The sequence below is a fragment of the Gopherus flavomarginatus genome, chromosome 2 (genome assembly GCF_025201925.1).
Source record: "Gopherus flavomarginatus isolate rGopFla2 chromosome 2, rGopFla2.mat.asm, whole genome shotgun sequence".
Classification (NCBI taxonomy): Eukaryota; Metazoa; Chordata; order Testudines; family Testudinidae; genus Gopherus; species Gopherus flavomarginatus.
The window spans coordinates 165,930,182-165,948,912 of NC_066618.1; the positions used below are offsets into that span (position 1 = coordinate 165,930,182).

Consider the following 18,731-nt stretch of genomic DNA (forward strand, 5'->3'; position numbering starts at 1 on the left):
TACACCACCTTGTACACTTGGGCTCACGCTCAGCTTTGAGTCCAACCCCTCCCCCCACGTCCACACATATAAGAACGGCCACACTGGGTCAGATCAAAGGTCCATCTAGCCCAGTATTCTGTTCTCTGACAGTGGCCAATGCCAGGTGCCCCAGAGGGAATGAACAGAATAGGGAATCATCAAGTGATCCATCCCCTGTTGCTCATTCCCAGATCTTCTGGCGCACAAATCTTTCTGACTTGGCCCTCAGGTCTTAGGGGTTGGGTTCAAGCCCAAGTCCCACTGGGATTCCGGGCCAAGCCCTGTCATTTTACAGTGTGGATGCAGCTCAAGCCTGGGTTTGTAGGTGACTTGAGTTGGGTCTGTGTGTAGTATTGTCACTCCAGCCTAGTCCAGCAATTGTAAACCCGGGTTCACAATGCAGGGAGGAGGCACAAGAGCAGACTTGGAAAGAACAAGTCTGCAGCTGTGGGTCCCACAGATCCCAGTGTAGAGTGCAGTGTAGCTGCACCCTGACCGGTATCCAGAGAGTCCTCAGAATCAGGCAGTCCAGTAAACAACCATGTTCTCATTCCCTGCTGCTCTGATTTGAGACAGAGCTGGTGTGAGGTGGATAACTCAGTAAGGACCTCAATACGCCACGTGGCCTAGTCACGATCCAGCGGCTGTTCCAATACTACGCAGTCCATAGGAGGAGCCGTGCGTTGACTAGAAAGGAGGCTGAGTGGACTTCCCATCTCAGATTTCTATGATACTAAATTATTAACAAAGATGTTCAATTAATTCTTTTCCTGAAGTTGTTTTAATGGTAACTCTTCCTTGCGTAGTCTAGTCATGAGTTCTAATCCTGCCTTTCTATGCCATTACTTGGCCACTCTGTGCCTCAGTTTCCCCAGAACACTACCTCCCTAGGGCATTGTGCAGATTACTGAGTTAATGTCTGTGGGTAGTGCTTTGAAAATGGAAACATCTATAAACATGTTCATTGTTGTTGGTCTTCGTTGTTCTGGTATGTCAGGTGAGCTCTGAGGGAGGAGAAATCAGCACATAGTACTTAACGGCGGAAGGATGGTCCTGTGGCTTAGATATAGAACAGAATTTAGGAGATCTGCGTTAAATTCCCTGCTCTGCCACTGACTTGCTGTGTGACCTCAGGCAAGTCACTTCACCTCTTTGTGATTCAATTCTCTCTCTGTAAAATGGGCAGGATATATCTCTTCACCCACCCTCCTCTGTCTTGCTAATTCAGACCCATGAGCTCTTGGGGGCAGAGATGGTCTCTTACTATGCATTTGTACAGGCCCCAGCACAGAGGGGCCCCCAATCTTGGCTGGGATTCCTACATACTACTATAATATTATTGCCCCTTGAACTCATGCTGGACCAACATACACTCCAGCAAGCTGGTTCTGAGTTATGCTAATAAGCATAGTTACACTCACTTTAAGGCCCCTTTCCCTTGCCAGAGCAGTGTGAAGGGGCCTTTGTGTGAATGAGAATCGGCCTCAGTCTGTCTCCAAACACATAAATCACCAGCTGTAATTGGGGAATCTCTGGGAATAAGGAGCAGACCCATTCCCTGGGGGCTGGAGGAGTTGGGTTTGGATCATCCATGGGGTTGTTCTCCAAATCTCCCTGACAAAGGGCAGCACTTCCATTTACTGGGAAGAAGGTGGAAGGAAACCTCCCAGGGAACAAACCCTTTTTGGCATATGAGAGCACCGGGGAGGGGGTGGGGGAGGTTGTTATACTAATTGAATAACTCTCTGATGTGATGTGCTGGCAACAATGCCGAAAAACAACAGTTTTTGCCACTGTAGACAGTGATTTCAGAGGTGTTAATTAATGTGTTTCTAAAAGTCCCCTGTGGATGAGTCGATAAAGCAAGCAATATATCCAGCACTAATTGCCTGAGCGTGGAAGCCTTCATATTGGATTGATCTCTGATTTATGTAGGAACCACCCTCTCTGCACAACTGAGTGTTTTGTTCCTTCCTCTGTCTGCCAAAAGAGCTAGTTATAAATGCAGGTGATGGATTCAGTTGAGAACAGGCCCTTTGGCTTTTCTTCCAGGAGACTGGACAAATGAGGATTAAGCGTCAAGTTTAATTTACCGGATTGCAGATGAAAAACAAATTCACGACATCCTCCCTGAATCAATAATCTGTCAGCAGCCGTGTTTGGTATGATGGAGCAGCCAGGGGAGTCCCTGTAACAGAAACAGATGGCCTCAAGGCTTGTACAAAATACACCTGATTCTGACCATTTCATTAGCAACAGCCGTGGAGAGGGTTTTCCTGAGCTCCCCTTCCCTGATGCCTCTGGCCTGAGTGGGGAAAGCTAATCCAACCTGATGTCTTACAGTGTGATCATATGGTTCAGGACACATTGTTTTCAAGGCCGCTCTTGGGTGCAGGATTAATTTTCTCCTGGAAAAGGAGGATGCTGCAAAGATGGGAATGGGATGGGTCGGTGTTCTGGAAAGCTCCCATTAGCCTGTGAAATGGTCACCACTCACGTTCGGGCAAAATGCAATGGTCCCTTTTGGCCTTTAATGCATAAGGGCAGGAATCTCTGTTGGCATCTAGGATCTAGTTTTCTGCATTTAAATATTGGGATTCCCTGCTAAATTAACTTAGTGCTGGGGCACTGCACTAGTTTGGGAGTTCATTTTAGACTGTCCTCCTTATGTTCAGTTCTTTCTGCGTCTGCCTCCAGTCCCCTTTGTTCTTTGGAGTCTTTCTCATTTCTCATTGCTGCAAATCCCAGAAATCCAGAGAAATGGCACAGAACCCATTAAAACACTGTAATGAATTTCCCTATGTATTGCAGGAGCAAGACACGGGCATGAGGAAAAGTCACTGATTCACAGTGCTCACGATTTTCCAGCAATGTGATTATGAATAGACATGAGCTGATTTAGCATGGGCTTTGTAACTAACAGGAAATGGTTAGGCTATTGTTTGTACAATTTGCGTGAGCTAATCTGCATTCAAAGAATGGGTACAGATGGATCAAAGAGCATAATAGACTCATGTTCTAGCACACCTATGTGGCTGACTGCCTGCTCAGGATGTGTTGCCAGTGAAGTCTCCAAGGGCCAATCACTGGAACAGGCACACTGTGTATTGCACATCACAAGCTCTGCTGAGGGGCTCTGAAATGACAATGACATGCAGTTCTGCATTGTCCCCAAGCAGCCCCTGGCAGCTGGGGAGATGATGGAGTAAGCTCTCTTCTCCGACACAGCAGTGTGAATCTGGAGTAACTGCCCTGAGATAATGGTATTACTCTAGATTTACACAAGTGTAAATGAACAGAATTTGGCAGACAGTATTTGGTGATGTCTGCTATTCCGTTGTTTCAGTAGTTCGTGTTCACAGGAGGAATTTTTGCTGAGCAAAATGCCAAGCAGTAACAAAGGCCTAGTCCATACTAGATGAGTGCACTGGTTGAACTAAATCAATCAGAAAATCGATCCATTATACTGGGGAAAATCCCTAATCCAGACGTGCTAAACCAGTTTAACCCTTGCCTATTTCACTGTAACGTACTGACTCAGCTGAACCTGTTTAAATAAAGGTTAAATTGCCTTAAGTGTATCTATATATTAAGGGTTTGTACTAGTTGAATTAGATTATTTTTTAATCTGTTTAGTTAAACCAGTGCATATTTCTAGTCTAGACAGGGTCAAGGAAGAGGAACGGTGAAAAGCATCAGGAACCTGCCTACTCCCATGCTTGAAGATAAGCATCTGCTTAAGTGCTATGCTGGATTGGGGCCTAATGGTGTCTTTGTTGTTGTTTTGTTGTTTGTTTTTAATCCTTTCAGTTTTAAAGTGATCTTAGTAACAAAAGTGTGGAGTGTTTATTGTGGCACTCTCCTTGGATACAGCTGCGATTTCTTGTCCTACACTGCAGAGCTGTTGGAATGGTTTAGCTTGTGTACTGAAGTACTGACCTTGGAACCTTGCAAGAGCATCCAGAGAGAGAGACTTCGGCTGCCCTATCAGCTTTGGGATTCTCTTCCGTACATATAATAGATGGGGTGGCCCAACAGCAGTAGGAGCTTGACAGGCAGCAGTTTGCTAACACAAGAGAACAAATACTCATAGATTTTTTTTTTAATGAAAAACTGAATCCTGACCCCGTGAAATACATTTTTCCACCTCCAAAAGAACCACATTCTGATTGCAAGCCAAGGAAACTGCATGGAGTTGTAGCTTTAATACATAGACATTTTATATGACAGCTAGCCTCAACTATACACTGAAAGCGATTGACAGATATTTGTGCATCAATAGGAATATTGAACAGCAGCTCCATGTGATCCATTTTGCATTTACAAAACAGAATATGAATAGCTAGGTACCAGGCCTGAGGGGAAAATACTCCTCACTGCACACGCATCACCATAACAAATAAAAGTGAAGTTTGCAAATGGAAAGAGACAGTATTCCCATCTCGCTAGCCGTCTCACTCATCCCATGCTTTGCAGACTTTGTTCAGAGGGGTGATTTTATCAATATCCTGCAGGTGAAGTCCCTGTTTCTGGGCCTGTCCATTCTGCACGAGGCAGGGGGCTTTGGCATGCAGATTCTTGAGGCAGATGGAGTCAGAGGATTCCTTGTCTGTGAAGATCTTGTTGCGAGCGCTGAAGCCACTGGTGCTGCCCTTCACCTTCTCCGAATAGACCTCGTGAAGCCCCATCTCCTCCGAGCAAACTTGGAACTTGAAGGCTGCCTGGAAGCCCCGCTTGAAGTTCTCATTGAAGTAGCCATAAATGATGGGATTGACGCTGCTGTTGGAGAAGGCCAGCCAGTGCGCGGAGGGGAAGATGTAGCCCGTCAGCAGGTCGATCTGGTCGTCATCCAACTTGGTGTAGTCTGTGAACAGCATCAGGGTCCACAGGGGCAGCCAGGAAAGCATGAAGAGCAGGGCCACCAGAATGAGCATCTTGATTACCTTGACCTTCCGCCTGGAGACAGCAGCACTGCAGCACTCATGGTTCTCCACCCTGTGCTTGCTCACCGGACCCGATGACCTATAGAGTTTGACGCCAATCCTACCATACATGACCATGATGAGGGTCAACGGGGCCATGTAGATGTGGGCAAAAAGGACAGTGGTGTACACCTTGCGCATCTCGCTGTTGGGCCAGGCCTCGTAGCAGGAATACAAGGGGTAAGCCAGGCTCTGGTTGTCATTGTACACCATGTAGTGATCCTCAATCTGCACCACCGTGAGCATGACAGCAGAAGGGCACATGATGGTGATGGCCAGGACCCAGATGACCGCGATGGTGTTCAGGGCCTTGAGCAGACTGAGCTTCGATTTAAAGGGGTAAATGATGCAGCGGAACCTGATGCAAAACCAACACATAGGTAGGTGAGTTCTGCTGAGAGAAACTTCCACAGGGCAAGACCCAAAAGGAGTCTAAGCACAAAGCAGAACCGGGTTCTCCTGGGACATGATGCATGATTACCTTGGGCCAGGAAAATCCAACCACTTTTTGACAAATATGGATATTTTTCATGAATTTCTGTTTGATCAAAAAATCCATTTTCCATTAGTAAAAAAACAAAACAAAAACACCCCACCCCACCACCTTCCAGCACCATCCCCCTTTCAGAGGAAAACATTCAGCCAGCTCTAAAAATAACTATTTTTCTTAGACAGAGGGGTTGTCAGATTAGCTCAGACCAGGAGTGCCTCTTGCCCAGCGTCTCACCTCTGACCGAGGGCCAGTACCAGCTGCCGAAGGAGGAAGCGTAAAAAAAAAACCGGCAACAGGCATTTATAGAATCACCTGCTCAGAGGACCATTTTCTTCCTAACTCTTATCAGTTAGAGGCTGGCATGTGCCCAGAAGCGGGAAGATAGAACCAGTGGCCTACTCTTCCGTTCCATCTTATCTGGAGTTTGCAGGTTCACTCAGAAAGTCAAACTCCCCCAGTTAACCTGCAGCATAAGGTTGCAAAACAAGGAAGCCAGCATTTGATTGAGGTAATTGTCTGCCTTTGCTGCATTGTGTTGATGTGAATGGTTGTGAGGAGGCACTTGGCTCTGGATGATTAAAACGTATGGGAGTGGAAATAACCTTTTGATTCTGGCTGTTTCTTACTTGAAACAATTTTGGAGTTATTAATTCAGCAGTTCCATAACCGTTCTCCAAGTAATGAAGTTTTTAATTAAACGTAGTTGTCCTGCAAAAATATCAGCCTTTGAAGCCGTTCACGCTCAGCGTAGCGTCACAAATTTCAGACATGAAAAGCCTCGCGTTAGGACTGGATGGCTCAGGGACTGATAAAGGGAAGAGGAGCAGCCCCAGCAGCACACAGCTCTGTCCTGCCCCTCGTGCTAGCAGGTTCTAGCTGATGGCTGCTCAGGGCCCGTTGTGTGGAGGGCGCTTTGGGCTTGCATGTGGGCAGGCATCCACTAGGCAAAAGCCACCAGCAGAACTGGCCTGGACTGGCAGCATAGCACCTAAGGGCAGGCCTGCCCTTGGAAGGCTTGGCCAGTCCTGCTCTGCTGATATGCTATAGCGGCCAAGCGCTCCCAGTGTGGACACAGCTTACACCAGCACTGAGCTTTAGATGTTACTGTCTAGCTCAGGGGTAGGCAACCTATGGCACGCGTGCCGAAGGCAGCACGCGAGCTGATTTTCAGTGGCACTCATGCTGCTCAGGTCCTGGCCACCGCTCTGGGGGGCTCTGCATTTTAATTTAATTTTAAATGAACCTTCTTAAACATTTTAAAACCTTATTTACTTTACATAGAGCAATAGTTTAGTTAGATATTATAGACTTATAGAAAAAGACCTTCTAAAAACGTTAAAATGTATTACTGGCACGCGAAACCTTACACTAGAGTGAATAAATGAAAACTCGGCACACCACTTCTGAAAGGTTGCCAACCTCTGGTCTAGCTCATGCCTGTCTCCACCCCCACCACCCTGGCTTTTGCCAGCACACCTCTGTTGTCCACAAATCTCACCCCTGACCAACAGAGCTATGCAAGCAAAAGTTCTGTGGTGTCGACCCGGCCTAAGGGCCAAATGCTCACACCAAGCAAGGTTCCCCCTCACCACCTTGGCAGGGCAGTGTGGGGAAGGTGGCGTAGCCACACCAGATACTGCGGGCACTGTGGTTAAAGAGCCTGCTCCAATCTCTCTTTCCTCGTTGATCTTAATGAGAGCTGGAAGGGGGTTCAGAGCCCTATGCTTTGAACCTAGCAGTTGGCACCAGATTTTCTTTATTTAAAGTCGGGGATGGGGTGGGGAGTGAGCTTCCATTTATGCAGCTGCAGCTCCACTTTCCCTCATGCAGCCTCTTCTCACCTGTCCACGGCAATCGCCACCAGCGTGAAAACAGACGAGGACACAGACATGCCCTGAACCAGCCCACTCATCTTGCAGATTCCATTGCTGAAGGGCCAGCCTAGCAGAAAACAATCAGACATGGGTCAGTGTCAGTCCAGGGGAAGCAGAAACTCGTCAAACCCAAGAGGTACAGTTTCAACTCAGTTGCTGCACCATGAAACGCCACTGCAATTTGCTTTCCCCCGGGAAGATCACATGATAGAGAGATTGGGAGAGGATGCTGTGACCCAATACAACACCAATTGCGGGCTGCAGCTGAAAAGAGTCCAGGCAGCTTGCACATTAAGCTCCTATTCTGCAGAGAAGCTGTTGGGGGTGATATCCTTAGCGGCTCTTCTCTGTCAAAGCAGCAATGGTTTCACTACAGGAACTCAGACAAGTTACAGAGCAGTAGCCGCGTTAATCTGTATCAGCAAAAAGAAATAGGAGTACTTGTGGCACCTTAGAAACTAACAAACTTTTTTGGGCATAAGCTTTCATGGGCTGAAACCCTGTTCATCGGATGCATGCAGTGGAAAATACAGTTGGAAGATATATATATATATATATATATATATATATATATATATATATATATATATATATATATATATATACACACAGAGAACATGAAAAAATGGGTGTTGCCATATCAACTATAACGAGACTAATCAATTAAGGTGGACTATTATCAGCAGGAGAAAAAAAACTTAGTCTCTAAGGTGCCACAAGGACTCCTCATTCTTTTTTCAGACAAGTTAGTATCTTTATATTTGTATATGAAATGTCCAACTGAGAACAGTTGGCAGATCTGGGGAGTGATGGGTGCAGTCCTGGGCAATCATGGGTGCTGCAGGTTAGGATTGAAAGGCACCAGCAGAGCTGTGTGAGGGGGGCTGCAGGACAGATATTAAAGGCGTTGTCAGAGCAGTTGTCTGGAAGCCCAGAACTGGAGCAGCAAGCCCTGTGGGTCAGGATTTATGTGACTTAGCAGGGCTGTGTGGGAGCTCTGGACTTGCAGTAGCAGAGAGTTTTCACTGGCAGAGTTGCCAGGGTCACTGGGCTGGCAGGGGTCACAGCAGGTCTGGACTGGTGTCTCTTGGCAGAGATGTGTGTGGGAAGTTTATACAGTATCTCCTCTCCCTGCACCTGGCAGCACTGGCAGCCCCTCACCCCAGTGAGCAGAGGATTCACTTACCAGTTAGAGAAAATGAGATGCATTTCTGTGGCCCATTTAGCATTCCAGTATACTTAACCCTCCAAGGACTTTGGGTGCCAGCAACCATGGAAACTTCAATGTGTTAGACAAAGTCATTGTTTTTTTCCAGGCTCCAAGCCCGAGGACCACATAGATGCCAGCTGCCTCCTGCCTGACCTCTCCGGCAAGGGCATTTTTCCAAGTTGCTCCTGGGCCAGAGCAGGAAGCGCTTAGCCATTCACCCCTACCCAGGCCTAGGCAGCACAGGAGAACAACCCCGTGTGCTCTAGAGGGGAGGGAGCTGCTGTGCTCAGCAGACACTTAACCAAGCCTGAGGTAACAGTACTGATCCCTGTGGAGAGTCCTGGCCTGAGGACGGGCCCAACCATCACCGGGCCAACTCAGGAATGTAAGAAGAGACTCTCTTGACCCATTCTACCATGTGCAGCAGCCCCACAACCAGGGTCGGCTCTAGCCATTTCACCGCCCCAAGCACGGTGGCACACCACGGGGAGCGCTCTGCAGCTTGCTGGTCTTGTGGCTCCGGTGGACCTCCCGCAGACGTGCCGGTGGATGCTCCATCGGAGCTGCGGGACCAGCAGACCCTCCGCAGGCACGCCTGCAGGAAGTCCACCGGAGCCGCCTGCCGCCCTCCCGCCAACCGGCAGAGCGTCGCCTGCGGCATGCCGCCCCAAACGTGCTTGGTGCGCTGGGGCCTGGAGCCGGCCCTGCCCACAACTTCCCTTAGGAACCAAGGAGCTGATCCAGAAGTCGCTGGAGCCAACATTTGACATCAGCGGGCTTTGGATCAAGCCTGTGGCACACACAAAATGCCCTGCACAATTCCCCTCATCTTGTCAACAGTTTGGAGCAGAGCAAGTGGGCTGATTTTTTCAAAGGTTCTGAGCAGCTGCTGATCCCATACAAGTCAGTGGGAACTACAGGCCCTCGGCCCCTTTGCAAACGAGGCAGCATTTATTTAGAAGTCTGCCACGAGGCACCCAGGTTTGCAAATGTTGGCTAGTTTTGCAGCACTCGTACAACCTTAAATGATCCCTGTCTCGCTGAGGTGTTTACACCTTTGGATGCTCCCAGTGGCGCTGCATTGCCTGTGTTCCTAAGGCTGCTTTAGGCCTTAGTGGGTTCCTTACTCTTAGTATTTATAAGTCAATTTCCTTCTTCAAAGGAATTAATAAGTATTAGCTGACACCACCTCTCTGAGGCAGATGCCTATGTAAATGGCCCAGAGCAGTGGAGTTATGTGCATGAGAGCACAGAGAAATCTGGGATTGCGTCAATCCCATGCTCAGAGCTCTCAGCAGTGCCTCTCTTCTCATTAACTCTTGTAGGTGGGACACTGCTGGGGGTTTGGCCAGCACAGAGAGCACTCAGTGTCACCATCTCTCCTTACCTGTGATTAAATTGTCCACGAGTGTGGTGGGCACACAAAAAATCCCAACCAGTAGGTCACTGATGGCTAGGTTGAGGATGAAGAGGTTGGTGACTGTTCTCATCCGGCTGTTTTTCAGCACAATGAAGCAAACCAGACTGTTCCCAACCATGCACAAGGCGAAAATAAACAAGTAGGAGATTATATAGATAGCGGCAACAGGTGGGGAGTGCTGGTAGTAGGGCAAATATGTCAAGTTCCTTTTATGGCTCATTAAAGAAGAGATCGTCTTGTTGATTCTGCCTTCTGACTCCATCTCGGGGCCATCCATGGCCTGGCAAGGATTTTGCTCAGCTGTGAAAGACCATAGGAAAATTATGGGAATTTCAGTGTTTTGACAACAGACGTTTCAAGTTGGAAGGTTTGTGACAAGACACTCAGAAACAATGGGTATCAGAATGGTGCAGATATAGAGACTGAGATAGGCATGTGCCCCATTCAAATACACTCCTCACAGCTAAAAACCAAAAAAGGAGGGGGCTTAAATGTGCCCAAACAGCTATAAAATCTGCAAAACACTGCCAGGCACTAATAAAATATATTACGTTTCTTTTCTCACAAGTAAAAAAGCGCTACCCAAAAACCCTAGCAGCCCTGCCACTCCTTAAAAACAAAAATCTAAATCTATATAAAAGTCCACCAACAAAAAACTGATTTGGCTCCATGCTAAAAAGGCCCTTATTAAGTCCTGCTAACTACCAACACCTCTGTAAAGTGCCAAAAACTAGCTGCTTAAACCCATAATTCTCACTGCAAAAAGACCCCTCCACCTCAAAAAATTTCTTACTAATAATTAGACTATTTCTCATTCTAGCTCCGCTGTACCTTCTAAACAGCAAAAATAAATAAATAAATAAAGTGCTAGTAACCTCTCCCTTGTCCACTAACAAATCTACTATGCCTTTAAATTTTTCTAAAAAAATCAAAACCATTACAAAATAATGTGCTAGTAACCTCTCCCCTGTAAAATACTAAACCACAACTGTTTCAAAAAAAACCAAAACACTCACTCCACTAAAATTGCCAAAATCCAAAAAAAAAATTAAAAACTAATCCTAATAAAAAAAACCAAAAAATTATACACTAGCAAAAAAAAAATTTATAAAACCCATGCTTAAAAATGTAGTATTAATTAAATTATGGGGTTTATTCTACAGGCTGCGCCCTGTATTCTAAATAAATCCTTCAGCATATATTGCTCTCCCTAATTAAATTTTAAATAGCAAATATCAAATAAATTTTAAATAGCAAATACCAAAGGCACTTTGTTGCCCCTGCCATCTCCCTCATTACCCTGTAATACACCTCCTCCTAAGCTATTAATGTTAATGCCTTTTTAAAATATCAAAAATAATTAAATAACAAATATAATATAATACTACACCAAAGAAAAAAGTATTAAATATCACTAAAGCTAAAAAGGCATTGCAATAAGATCTAATATGTTTAAAAATTCAAAATTTCCTAAATAACCAGCTAATGGCCATTCAAAATAATCTTAAGCACCAAACTTGGCCCACTGCCCTTACAAACACATCAAAAATAGCATCAAATCTGTGGTCATAAAAACATACTTAAACACATCCTAACTAAAAGTGTAAACATTCACAGTGCTCCTTCCAAGCATTTAAACCGGTTAGGGGAGTGTGGGCTCCCACATACCAAATCCTAACAAGTCCATAAAAAAATACATATAAAACTAAATTATTCACCAAAACATTTAAAAAATTAAACTACCTAGTATACCTAACTAATTTATAGTCAGTGCCCCAATCCCTTAGTTGTCAAACAAACAGGATTCCACTCTTTTGTCCATGCACTCATTCCTGAGTTAAAAATAGCTACGCTCAAAAAAGCAGTTGTAAATATTTCTGCAAAGCTTAAAAAAGCAGCTAATGCATCAATAAACGCTTTCCAAAAATTGCAACAAAAAATTAATAAAATAGCAAAAATAACTTTGCAAAATAAACGTGCTAAATGCCATAAATGCTAAATTAAAAAAGGCTTGTACTCGCATAAAAAAAATGCTGTTTTATTATAATTAATCACTCTAGTTTAATTAAAAAATATTTACAAACTATTAAAAATGCTGCTGTTGTTTTCCATAGTGTGTTTCTTAATCACACCTTTTAGTTTTAAAAACCTCTTCCCAAACCTTGGGTCATGGTTCACTGGCCTTTTCCGTACAATTGTCAAATAAATTATTTTCTCTCTTTTCTTCCTATATGTTATTTGGGTAATAATGCAATGTGCAAAATATCTCTGTAATGCTGTAACTAAAAACTCTGCTGCCCATACAAAAAAACAGTATTTATCCCTCCAGCTTAATCGCAAATTACATAACGGGCCTGACGATCTGACAACCCAGATTGTCAGGCTCAAAAAAAAAAAACTGTAAAAGTCACTGGTAGCCCCCCTTAGCAGCTTACAAGCAGCCAATAAAAAAAAGCAAAAGCCTCATGGACACAGTACCCTAAACACTTAAACTGTCTCCTCTTATCCGTTTTAAGGCAGTTAAAGCTAGTTCTTAGCTAGTTTTTGCTAAGCAAATTGCAAAAATGCAGGGTTTGTTAACCACTAATCAAATACTAGCACGACCAAAGCCTGTGTGTAAATATATATAAAAAATTCTTAATTTTTGTATTAAGTAAAGTTTTTTGTACCAAGGTACAAAGCTCTCCTTTCTTCTGCAAAATAAAGCATTTTTCCTTATCCCTGTCAGGCTGTTATTAGCTCTCAGCTAGGCAAACCCAATATTTCGGTAACAATGTCCCTGGGGATAGATGCAGAAATGGGTATTGGTGGAGTGGTGAAAGATAGAGAAATGAGAGAAGGCATATTTGTACAAGACAATTTCCCCAGATATGTACAAACCAGCTTGGAATGTGTCAAGTGAAGTAAACAACTTATTAACTCATAGGCAGAACATTAATGGGAGAGGCAAGGCTGAAGGGAAAATCCACCCAGCAGAAAAGTCATCTGTGTAATTGGCATTCCATTATTGCATTTGTGTAATTAGTTTACGTACATAATGAGGGTGAGCACAATGACACCACAGGAGCGGGTGGCGCAGTTCTGCTGTGTAATTATTATGCCTTTTAATGAGCAGGTGCCACAATAAGACATCCTCAGCTGGTGTGAATTACCAGAGCTCCACTAAGCCAATACAGCTCTGACCGTCTACAGCAGCTCAGGATCTGCCCTTCTGTTTTCAGACGAATTCCATCCCTTGCATTTCGAGTGGTTCTCTTCCCTAAAGGAGATTTGCATGCAAATTGGCTCTCAGTGCCTGACTTATCCACAGATGCACCTTGCTCAACAAAGGAGAGAGTGAGGCCTGGTCTACACTACGCATTTAAACCAAATTTAGCAGCGTTAAACCAATTTAACTCTGCACCCGTCCACACAACGAGGCCCTTTATATTGATATAAAGGGCTCTTTAAACCGCTTTCTGTACTTCTCTCCTACGAGAGGATTAGCGCTGAAATTGGTATTGCCATGTCAGATTAGGATTAGTATGGCCGCAAATCGATGGTATTGGCCTCCGGGCAGTATCTCACAGTGCACCATTGTGACCGCTCTGGAAAGCAATCTGAACTCGGATGCACTGGCCAGGTAGACAAGAAAAGCCCTGAAAACTTTTGAATTTCATTTCCTGTTTGCCCAGCGTGGAGCTCTGATCAGCACGGGTGGCGATGCAGTCCCAAATCCAAAAAGAGCTCCAGCATAGACCATACGGGAGATACTGGATCTGATCGCTGTATGGGGAGACAAATCTGTTCTATCTGAGCTCTGTTACAGAAGACAAAATGACAAAGCATTTGAAAAAATCTCCAGGCTATGATAGACAGGCCACAGCACAGTGCTGTGTGACAAGCGTAACGGAAAGCCAAAGAATCAGATGGACGCTCATGTAGGGAGGGAAGGGGTACTGAGGACTCCAGTTATCCCACAGTCCCCGCAGTCTCAGAAAAGCATTTGCATTCTTGGCTGAGCTCCCAATGCCTGAAGGGTCAAAAACATTTTCCTGGGTGTTTCAGGGTATACAAAACGCAAAACGGGCTCCATGGTTGCCATGCTATGGTGTCTGCCAAGGCAATCCAGGGAAAAAGGGCGCGAAATGATTGCCTGCCGTTGCTTTCACGGAGTAAGGATTGAGTGATGACATTTACCCAGAATCACCCACGACGCTGTTTTTGCATTGGGATCTCAACTCAGAATTCCAATGAGCAGGGGAGACTGCGGGAACTATGGGATAGCTACCCACAGTGCAATGCTTTGGAAATCTACGCTAGCCTGAGTACATGGATGCACACCACTGAATAAAAGTGCTTAGTGTGGCCACGTGCATTCGACTTTATACAATCTATTTTACAAATCCGGTTTATGTAAATTCGGAATAATCCCATAGTGTAGACATACCCTTAGACTCTCAACATCACAGTATCTTTTGCAAAGCAGCCAGCAATCCCCTGAGGGGATGGAGCAGCAGGGGCAGTTGAGCTCTGAAGGAGCAAAGGGCTTTGGTTTTGGGGTTGCTAATAAGGGCATGCCCAGGGGCGGCTCTAGGTATTTTGCCGCCCCAAGCACAGCAGGCAGGCTGCCTTCGGCGGCTTGCCTGCGGGAGGTCCCCGGTCCCACGGAGTCGGCGGCACACCTGCGGGAGGTCCGCCGAAGCCGCGGGATCAGAGGACCCTCCACAGGCCTGCCACCGAAGGCAGCCTGCCTGCCGCCCTCGCAGCGACCGGCAGAGCACCCACCCCCCCGGCTTGCTGCCCCAGGCATGCGCTTGGCGTGCTGGTGCCTGGAGCCACCCCTGGGCATGCCTCCACTGCAGTAAAAGACATGCAGAAGGGCTGAAGCTGGCCTGGGTCAGCTGACTTGGGCTAGGGCTGCAGAGCTATAAAATTGCTGTTTGGACATTCAGGTTCAGGCTACAAATATGGCCTGGCCCATCCTTTCTCCATGGCTTGTCCCACTTTTATTGCCACTGCATGTTAAAGAGCAAAGGACTTATAATAATGGGCATGTAGTGAAGAAAGGAATGCAAACATCTTGCTCTGGTCCTTCATCAAAAGAGAGAATGCCTCGATACTACAGTGAGAGATGATTTACGGAAGAGGTAAGTAGCTAGGGAGAGATTTTTTTGTATTGCGCATATCAGCCTCAAACAGTGATCAGAGCTCCATTGCACTAGGCACTGACAGCCCCTGACCCAAAGAGCTTGCAATCTAGATAGATAGATTTGTATGGGGAGGGAGGGAGACTAGATAGATACTGGAACAAATTATTAAACAATCCTTGTTTGTTCAAAGATAGAGGAGAACAGGGTTATAAGGAATAGCCAACAGGGATTTGTCAAGAGGAAATCACGTCAAACCAACCTACTTTCTGTCTTTCACAGGGTAGCCAGCCTATGGGTGGGGGGAAGGAGTAGCTGTGTTTATCTTGATTTTGACCCAGTTCCACAGAACGTTCTCTTAAGCAAATCAGGGAAATATGGTCTAGATTTAGTTTCTATAAGGTGGGTGCACACCTGGTTGAAAGGAGTAGATGGTTGTCACATTCAGTGGGAGGACTTCCCAAGTAATGTCCCACAGAGGTCTGTCTGGGGTCCGGTGCTATTCAATATTTTCATTAATGACTTAGATGACAGAGTGGAGCGTAGGCTTATAAAATTTGCAGATGACTCCAAGTTGGGAGGGATTGCAAGCATGTTGGAGGAGGATTCAAATTCAAAAAGATTTTGTTAAATTAAAGAATGGGTCTAAAATCAATAAGATGAAATTCAATAACAACAAGTGCAAAGTACTGCACTTAGGAAGGAAAAATCAAATGCGCAGCTACAAAGAGAGGAATAAGGAGCTGGGCAGTACTGCAGAAAACATTTTGGGAGTTAGAGTGCCTCTCATGCAGAAGGAGTCAATTTGGGGGTTGTATTAACAAGAGTGGAGTCCCATTGCTCCTGTGTGTAAGACAAGGGAGGTAATTATCCCAGTGTACTTCGCACTGGTGAGGCCACACTGGAGGATTCTGTCCAGTTCTGGGTATCCCACTTTAGGAAAGATGTGAACAAACTGGACAGAGTCCAGAGAATAGTAACAAAAATGATAAACGGTTTAGAAAACCTGATCTATGAGGAAAGGTTGAAAGAATTGGGAATGTTGCGTCTAGAGAAGAGAAAGCAGGGTGGGGATGGGGAACTGATAACAGTCCCCAAATATATCAGAGGTTGTTATAAAGAGGATGGTGATCAATTGTTCTCCATGTGCACTGAGGGGAGGGCAAAAGTAATGGGCTTAATCTGCAGCAAGGGAGACTGAGGTTAGATAATAGGAAAAACTTTCTAATTCTCAGGGTAGTTAAGCTCTGGAACAGGCTCCCAAGGGGCAAGGGGTGGGATCACCATCATTGGAGCTTTGTAAGAACAGCCTAGACAAACACCTGTCAAGGATGGGCTAGGTCCATCTGGTCCTGCCCGGGCAGGGGGCTGGACTCAATAACCTCATGAGGTCTCTTCCAGCCCAGTATCTCTGTGGTGGATGGATGGAGAGATGCCTGCATGCGTTTGAATGAGATTTTCTACAAAGTTTGCATCCAGCGAAAATACAAACTGGACTCCTGCCCCTGCCCTCCTTACAGGAGATGGGCTACATGGGACATAATAGGCCTTTTTCATCTCTGTCTCTTATTCGCCAGCTGAGTTGTCCCTAAGCAAAGCACTGTGTTACAGTGGGAACTCTGTGAGCATCCTATTGAGGGGCACTAGAGGGCAATTGTGGGCTGACAGAAAGCTTTGGCTGGACAAAGGGCGGGTTCTGGGCTGCCGGGTGCTGTCAGCTCTGAGTGTGGGTTTTAAGCTGTCAGGCTCACTCCAGGAAGATTTCCAGACACTTGCTTTAAGCTCTGTCCAAACTCCCTCCCCCAGCCACCCCTAAAAGCAGAAGGCAGGGTCACACTTTCAGGCACAGCTCAGAGGAAGGGTGAGTGAGGATGCACAAGGAGCCTGGTCCTCAGAGAGGTTCCTCTGTGCCACATTGACTCCCATCATTCCCCACCTGTGCCCACCGTGGCGCTGTCAGCAAGAGCCCTTTACAGCTGTGGCATAGTCCCTATGCAGTCAGCCAGCTCCCATGGGCCCCATGGGGAACCAGGGCTTCACCCTCCTGCCCACTCACTATCCAGTTACTCCCAGGGAAGCATCCCTGCATGCCAGGGCCCCAATTCATGTGACCCTAATGCAGGCCAGGCACAGAGGGTGTGATAGTCCTTACCCTCTCCCTTCCCCAGCCAATGCACACACACCCTTGTGCAGAAGGTCCAGCATGATCAAGCCATTGATCTTTAACTTTCTTGGCCATCCTGGTGCTGCCCACATGCTAAGAATTGTCTGCCCAGCACCTCATCCAAATGGCTGAATTCCTGGCATGGACTATCCCAGTCTGACCCCCGTGGTCTGGCAGCATGTAATTCTCCCCCTCTCTCTGGAGCTACAGTGCTTTCCCCCAGGGAATGGCACAAACCCCACTCTGCAGGGCAAAGTCAACCAGACAGGAGCCTCTTCCCCTTCATGTGACTGGCTCCTCCTTATGCCTTGTTCCAGGGCACTCAGGAGTTCATCTAGGCTGTCCAAACTGCTCCTCTTGTTGAAGTATCTCCCGCGTGCACATATTTCCCTCCCATTGGGAACAGAACCGCTACCATCGGCAACAAAGAATAAGGTTACAGGTGGCCTGGAGGTCAAGACATGCAGACAGTTATCTGTTCTCACTCAACCACCTGGAGAAAAAATGTTCTTCTGATATAAGCTTAATGGATAAACACAGAGTGGTCATTGTCACATCCTTCATAGCCCTATTCAGCTGTACAAGAATACAAGCAGTTCCCTTGTCTCCTTAGACTACTTCCACATCTAAGGCTATAGCTCCGCTCACACAGCAAGCACCAACACTCATGCTCTAATTCTATGCACAGGCTGAATGATACAGAGCCCTGTAGTTAACCGGTTGCTCCAGTGAATTGATTTGGACCCTGAAGGAAGTAGAAATAGATCATGTTCATCTGATAGAGCTTTCAAAGTTTCAACATTTAGGGCATGTTTTTGCCTGATCCAGGGCGGGGTTTGTTCTGATTCTGAGGAGTTATTAGTGCAAACTCTTTTACTGAGTCTTTTTCTGCTTTGTTGATCAATGACCCCTCACTTACTGGAAACATAAAATATCTACAATATCTATTTCTCCATCATTCTTGATATTGCGGGGGGAGACAGATTTTGCATCCGTTTCAGCTGTCAGGAGAATAGCACCACTTCTCCATAGGGCAGCTCTGCAGAATATCAGGAATTATTTAGTTTCTTACCTGTGTCCTCTAGGAGTTGAGGGAATCCTCCTTTCAGGCTGGCAGAAGAAGCTACCAACTTCCCATTTAAAATCTTATATTTCCAGGACAAGAAGAATGGCCAGTAAAAAAAGAAAAAGGAAGGCAGGTCTGATCTCTAAATTATCTAAGCTTAACCCCTCAATCCATGGTGGAAATAAAATGCAAGCCTGTTCTATGGTGATAGATGAGAGGTGCAGTTGTTTCTAATATGCTTATCTGCCTGAGCTCACACTGAATGCAGACTCCTAGGTCCCCTTTATTATAAAGACAAGAACAGTGATGTCACTGAAAAGGCTTCAAAATGCAGAGACCAGTTGGAAGGACCTCTTGGTGTGAGTCTCTCTG

At 45.9% G+C, this 18,731-nt stretch overlaps 1 protein-coding gene across 1 annotated transcript; it reads right to left on the reverse strand.

Annotated features, from left to right (window-relative positions):
* Positions 1 to 4,475: 4,475 nt before the first annotated feature.
* LOC127044876 (neuropeptide FF receptor 1-like) lies at positions 4,476 to 18,432 on the reverse strand. Its single transcript, XM_050940120.1, has 4 exons — positions 18,366 to 18,432; positions 9,968 to 10,300; positions 7,338 to 7,437; positions 4,476 to 5,361 (listed from the first exon to the last, which is right to left on the reverse strand). The coding sequence occupies exons 2-4, from the start codon at positions 10,275 to 10,277 to the stop codon at positions 4,476 to 4,478; spliced, it is 1,296 nt and encodes a 431-aa protein (XP_050796077.1). The 5' UTR covers positions 10,278 to 10,300; positions 18,366 to 18,432.
* Between the last annotated feature and the right edge of the window lie 299 nt (positions 18,433 to 18,731).

Excerpts from the sequence above, each read along its gene's own strand:
- LOC127044876 (XM_050940120.1), bottom strand. The coding sequence starts at position 10,277 with ATGGATGGCCCCGAGATGGAGTCAGAAGGCAGAATCAACAAGACGATC. Across the intron at positions 7,438-9,967 it reads CGTGGACAATTTAATCACAG|GCTGGCCCTTCAGCAATGGA; the intron begins GTAAGGAGAGAT and ends GTTTTCTGCTAG. Across the intron at positions 5,362-7,337 it reads GTGGCGATTGCCGTGGACAG|GTTCCGCTGCATCATTTACC; the intron begins GTGAGAAGAGGC and ends GTTTTGCATCAG.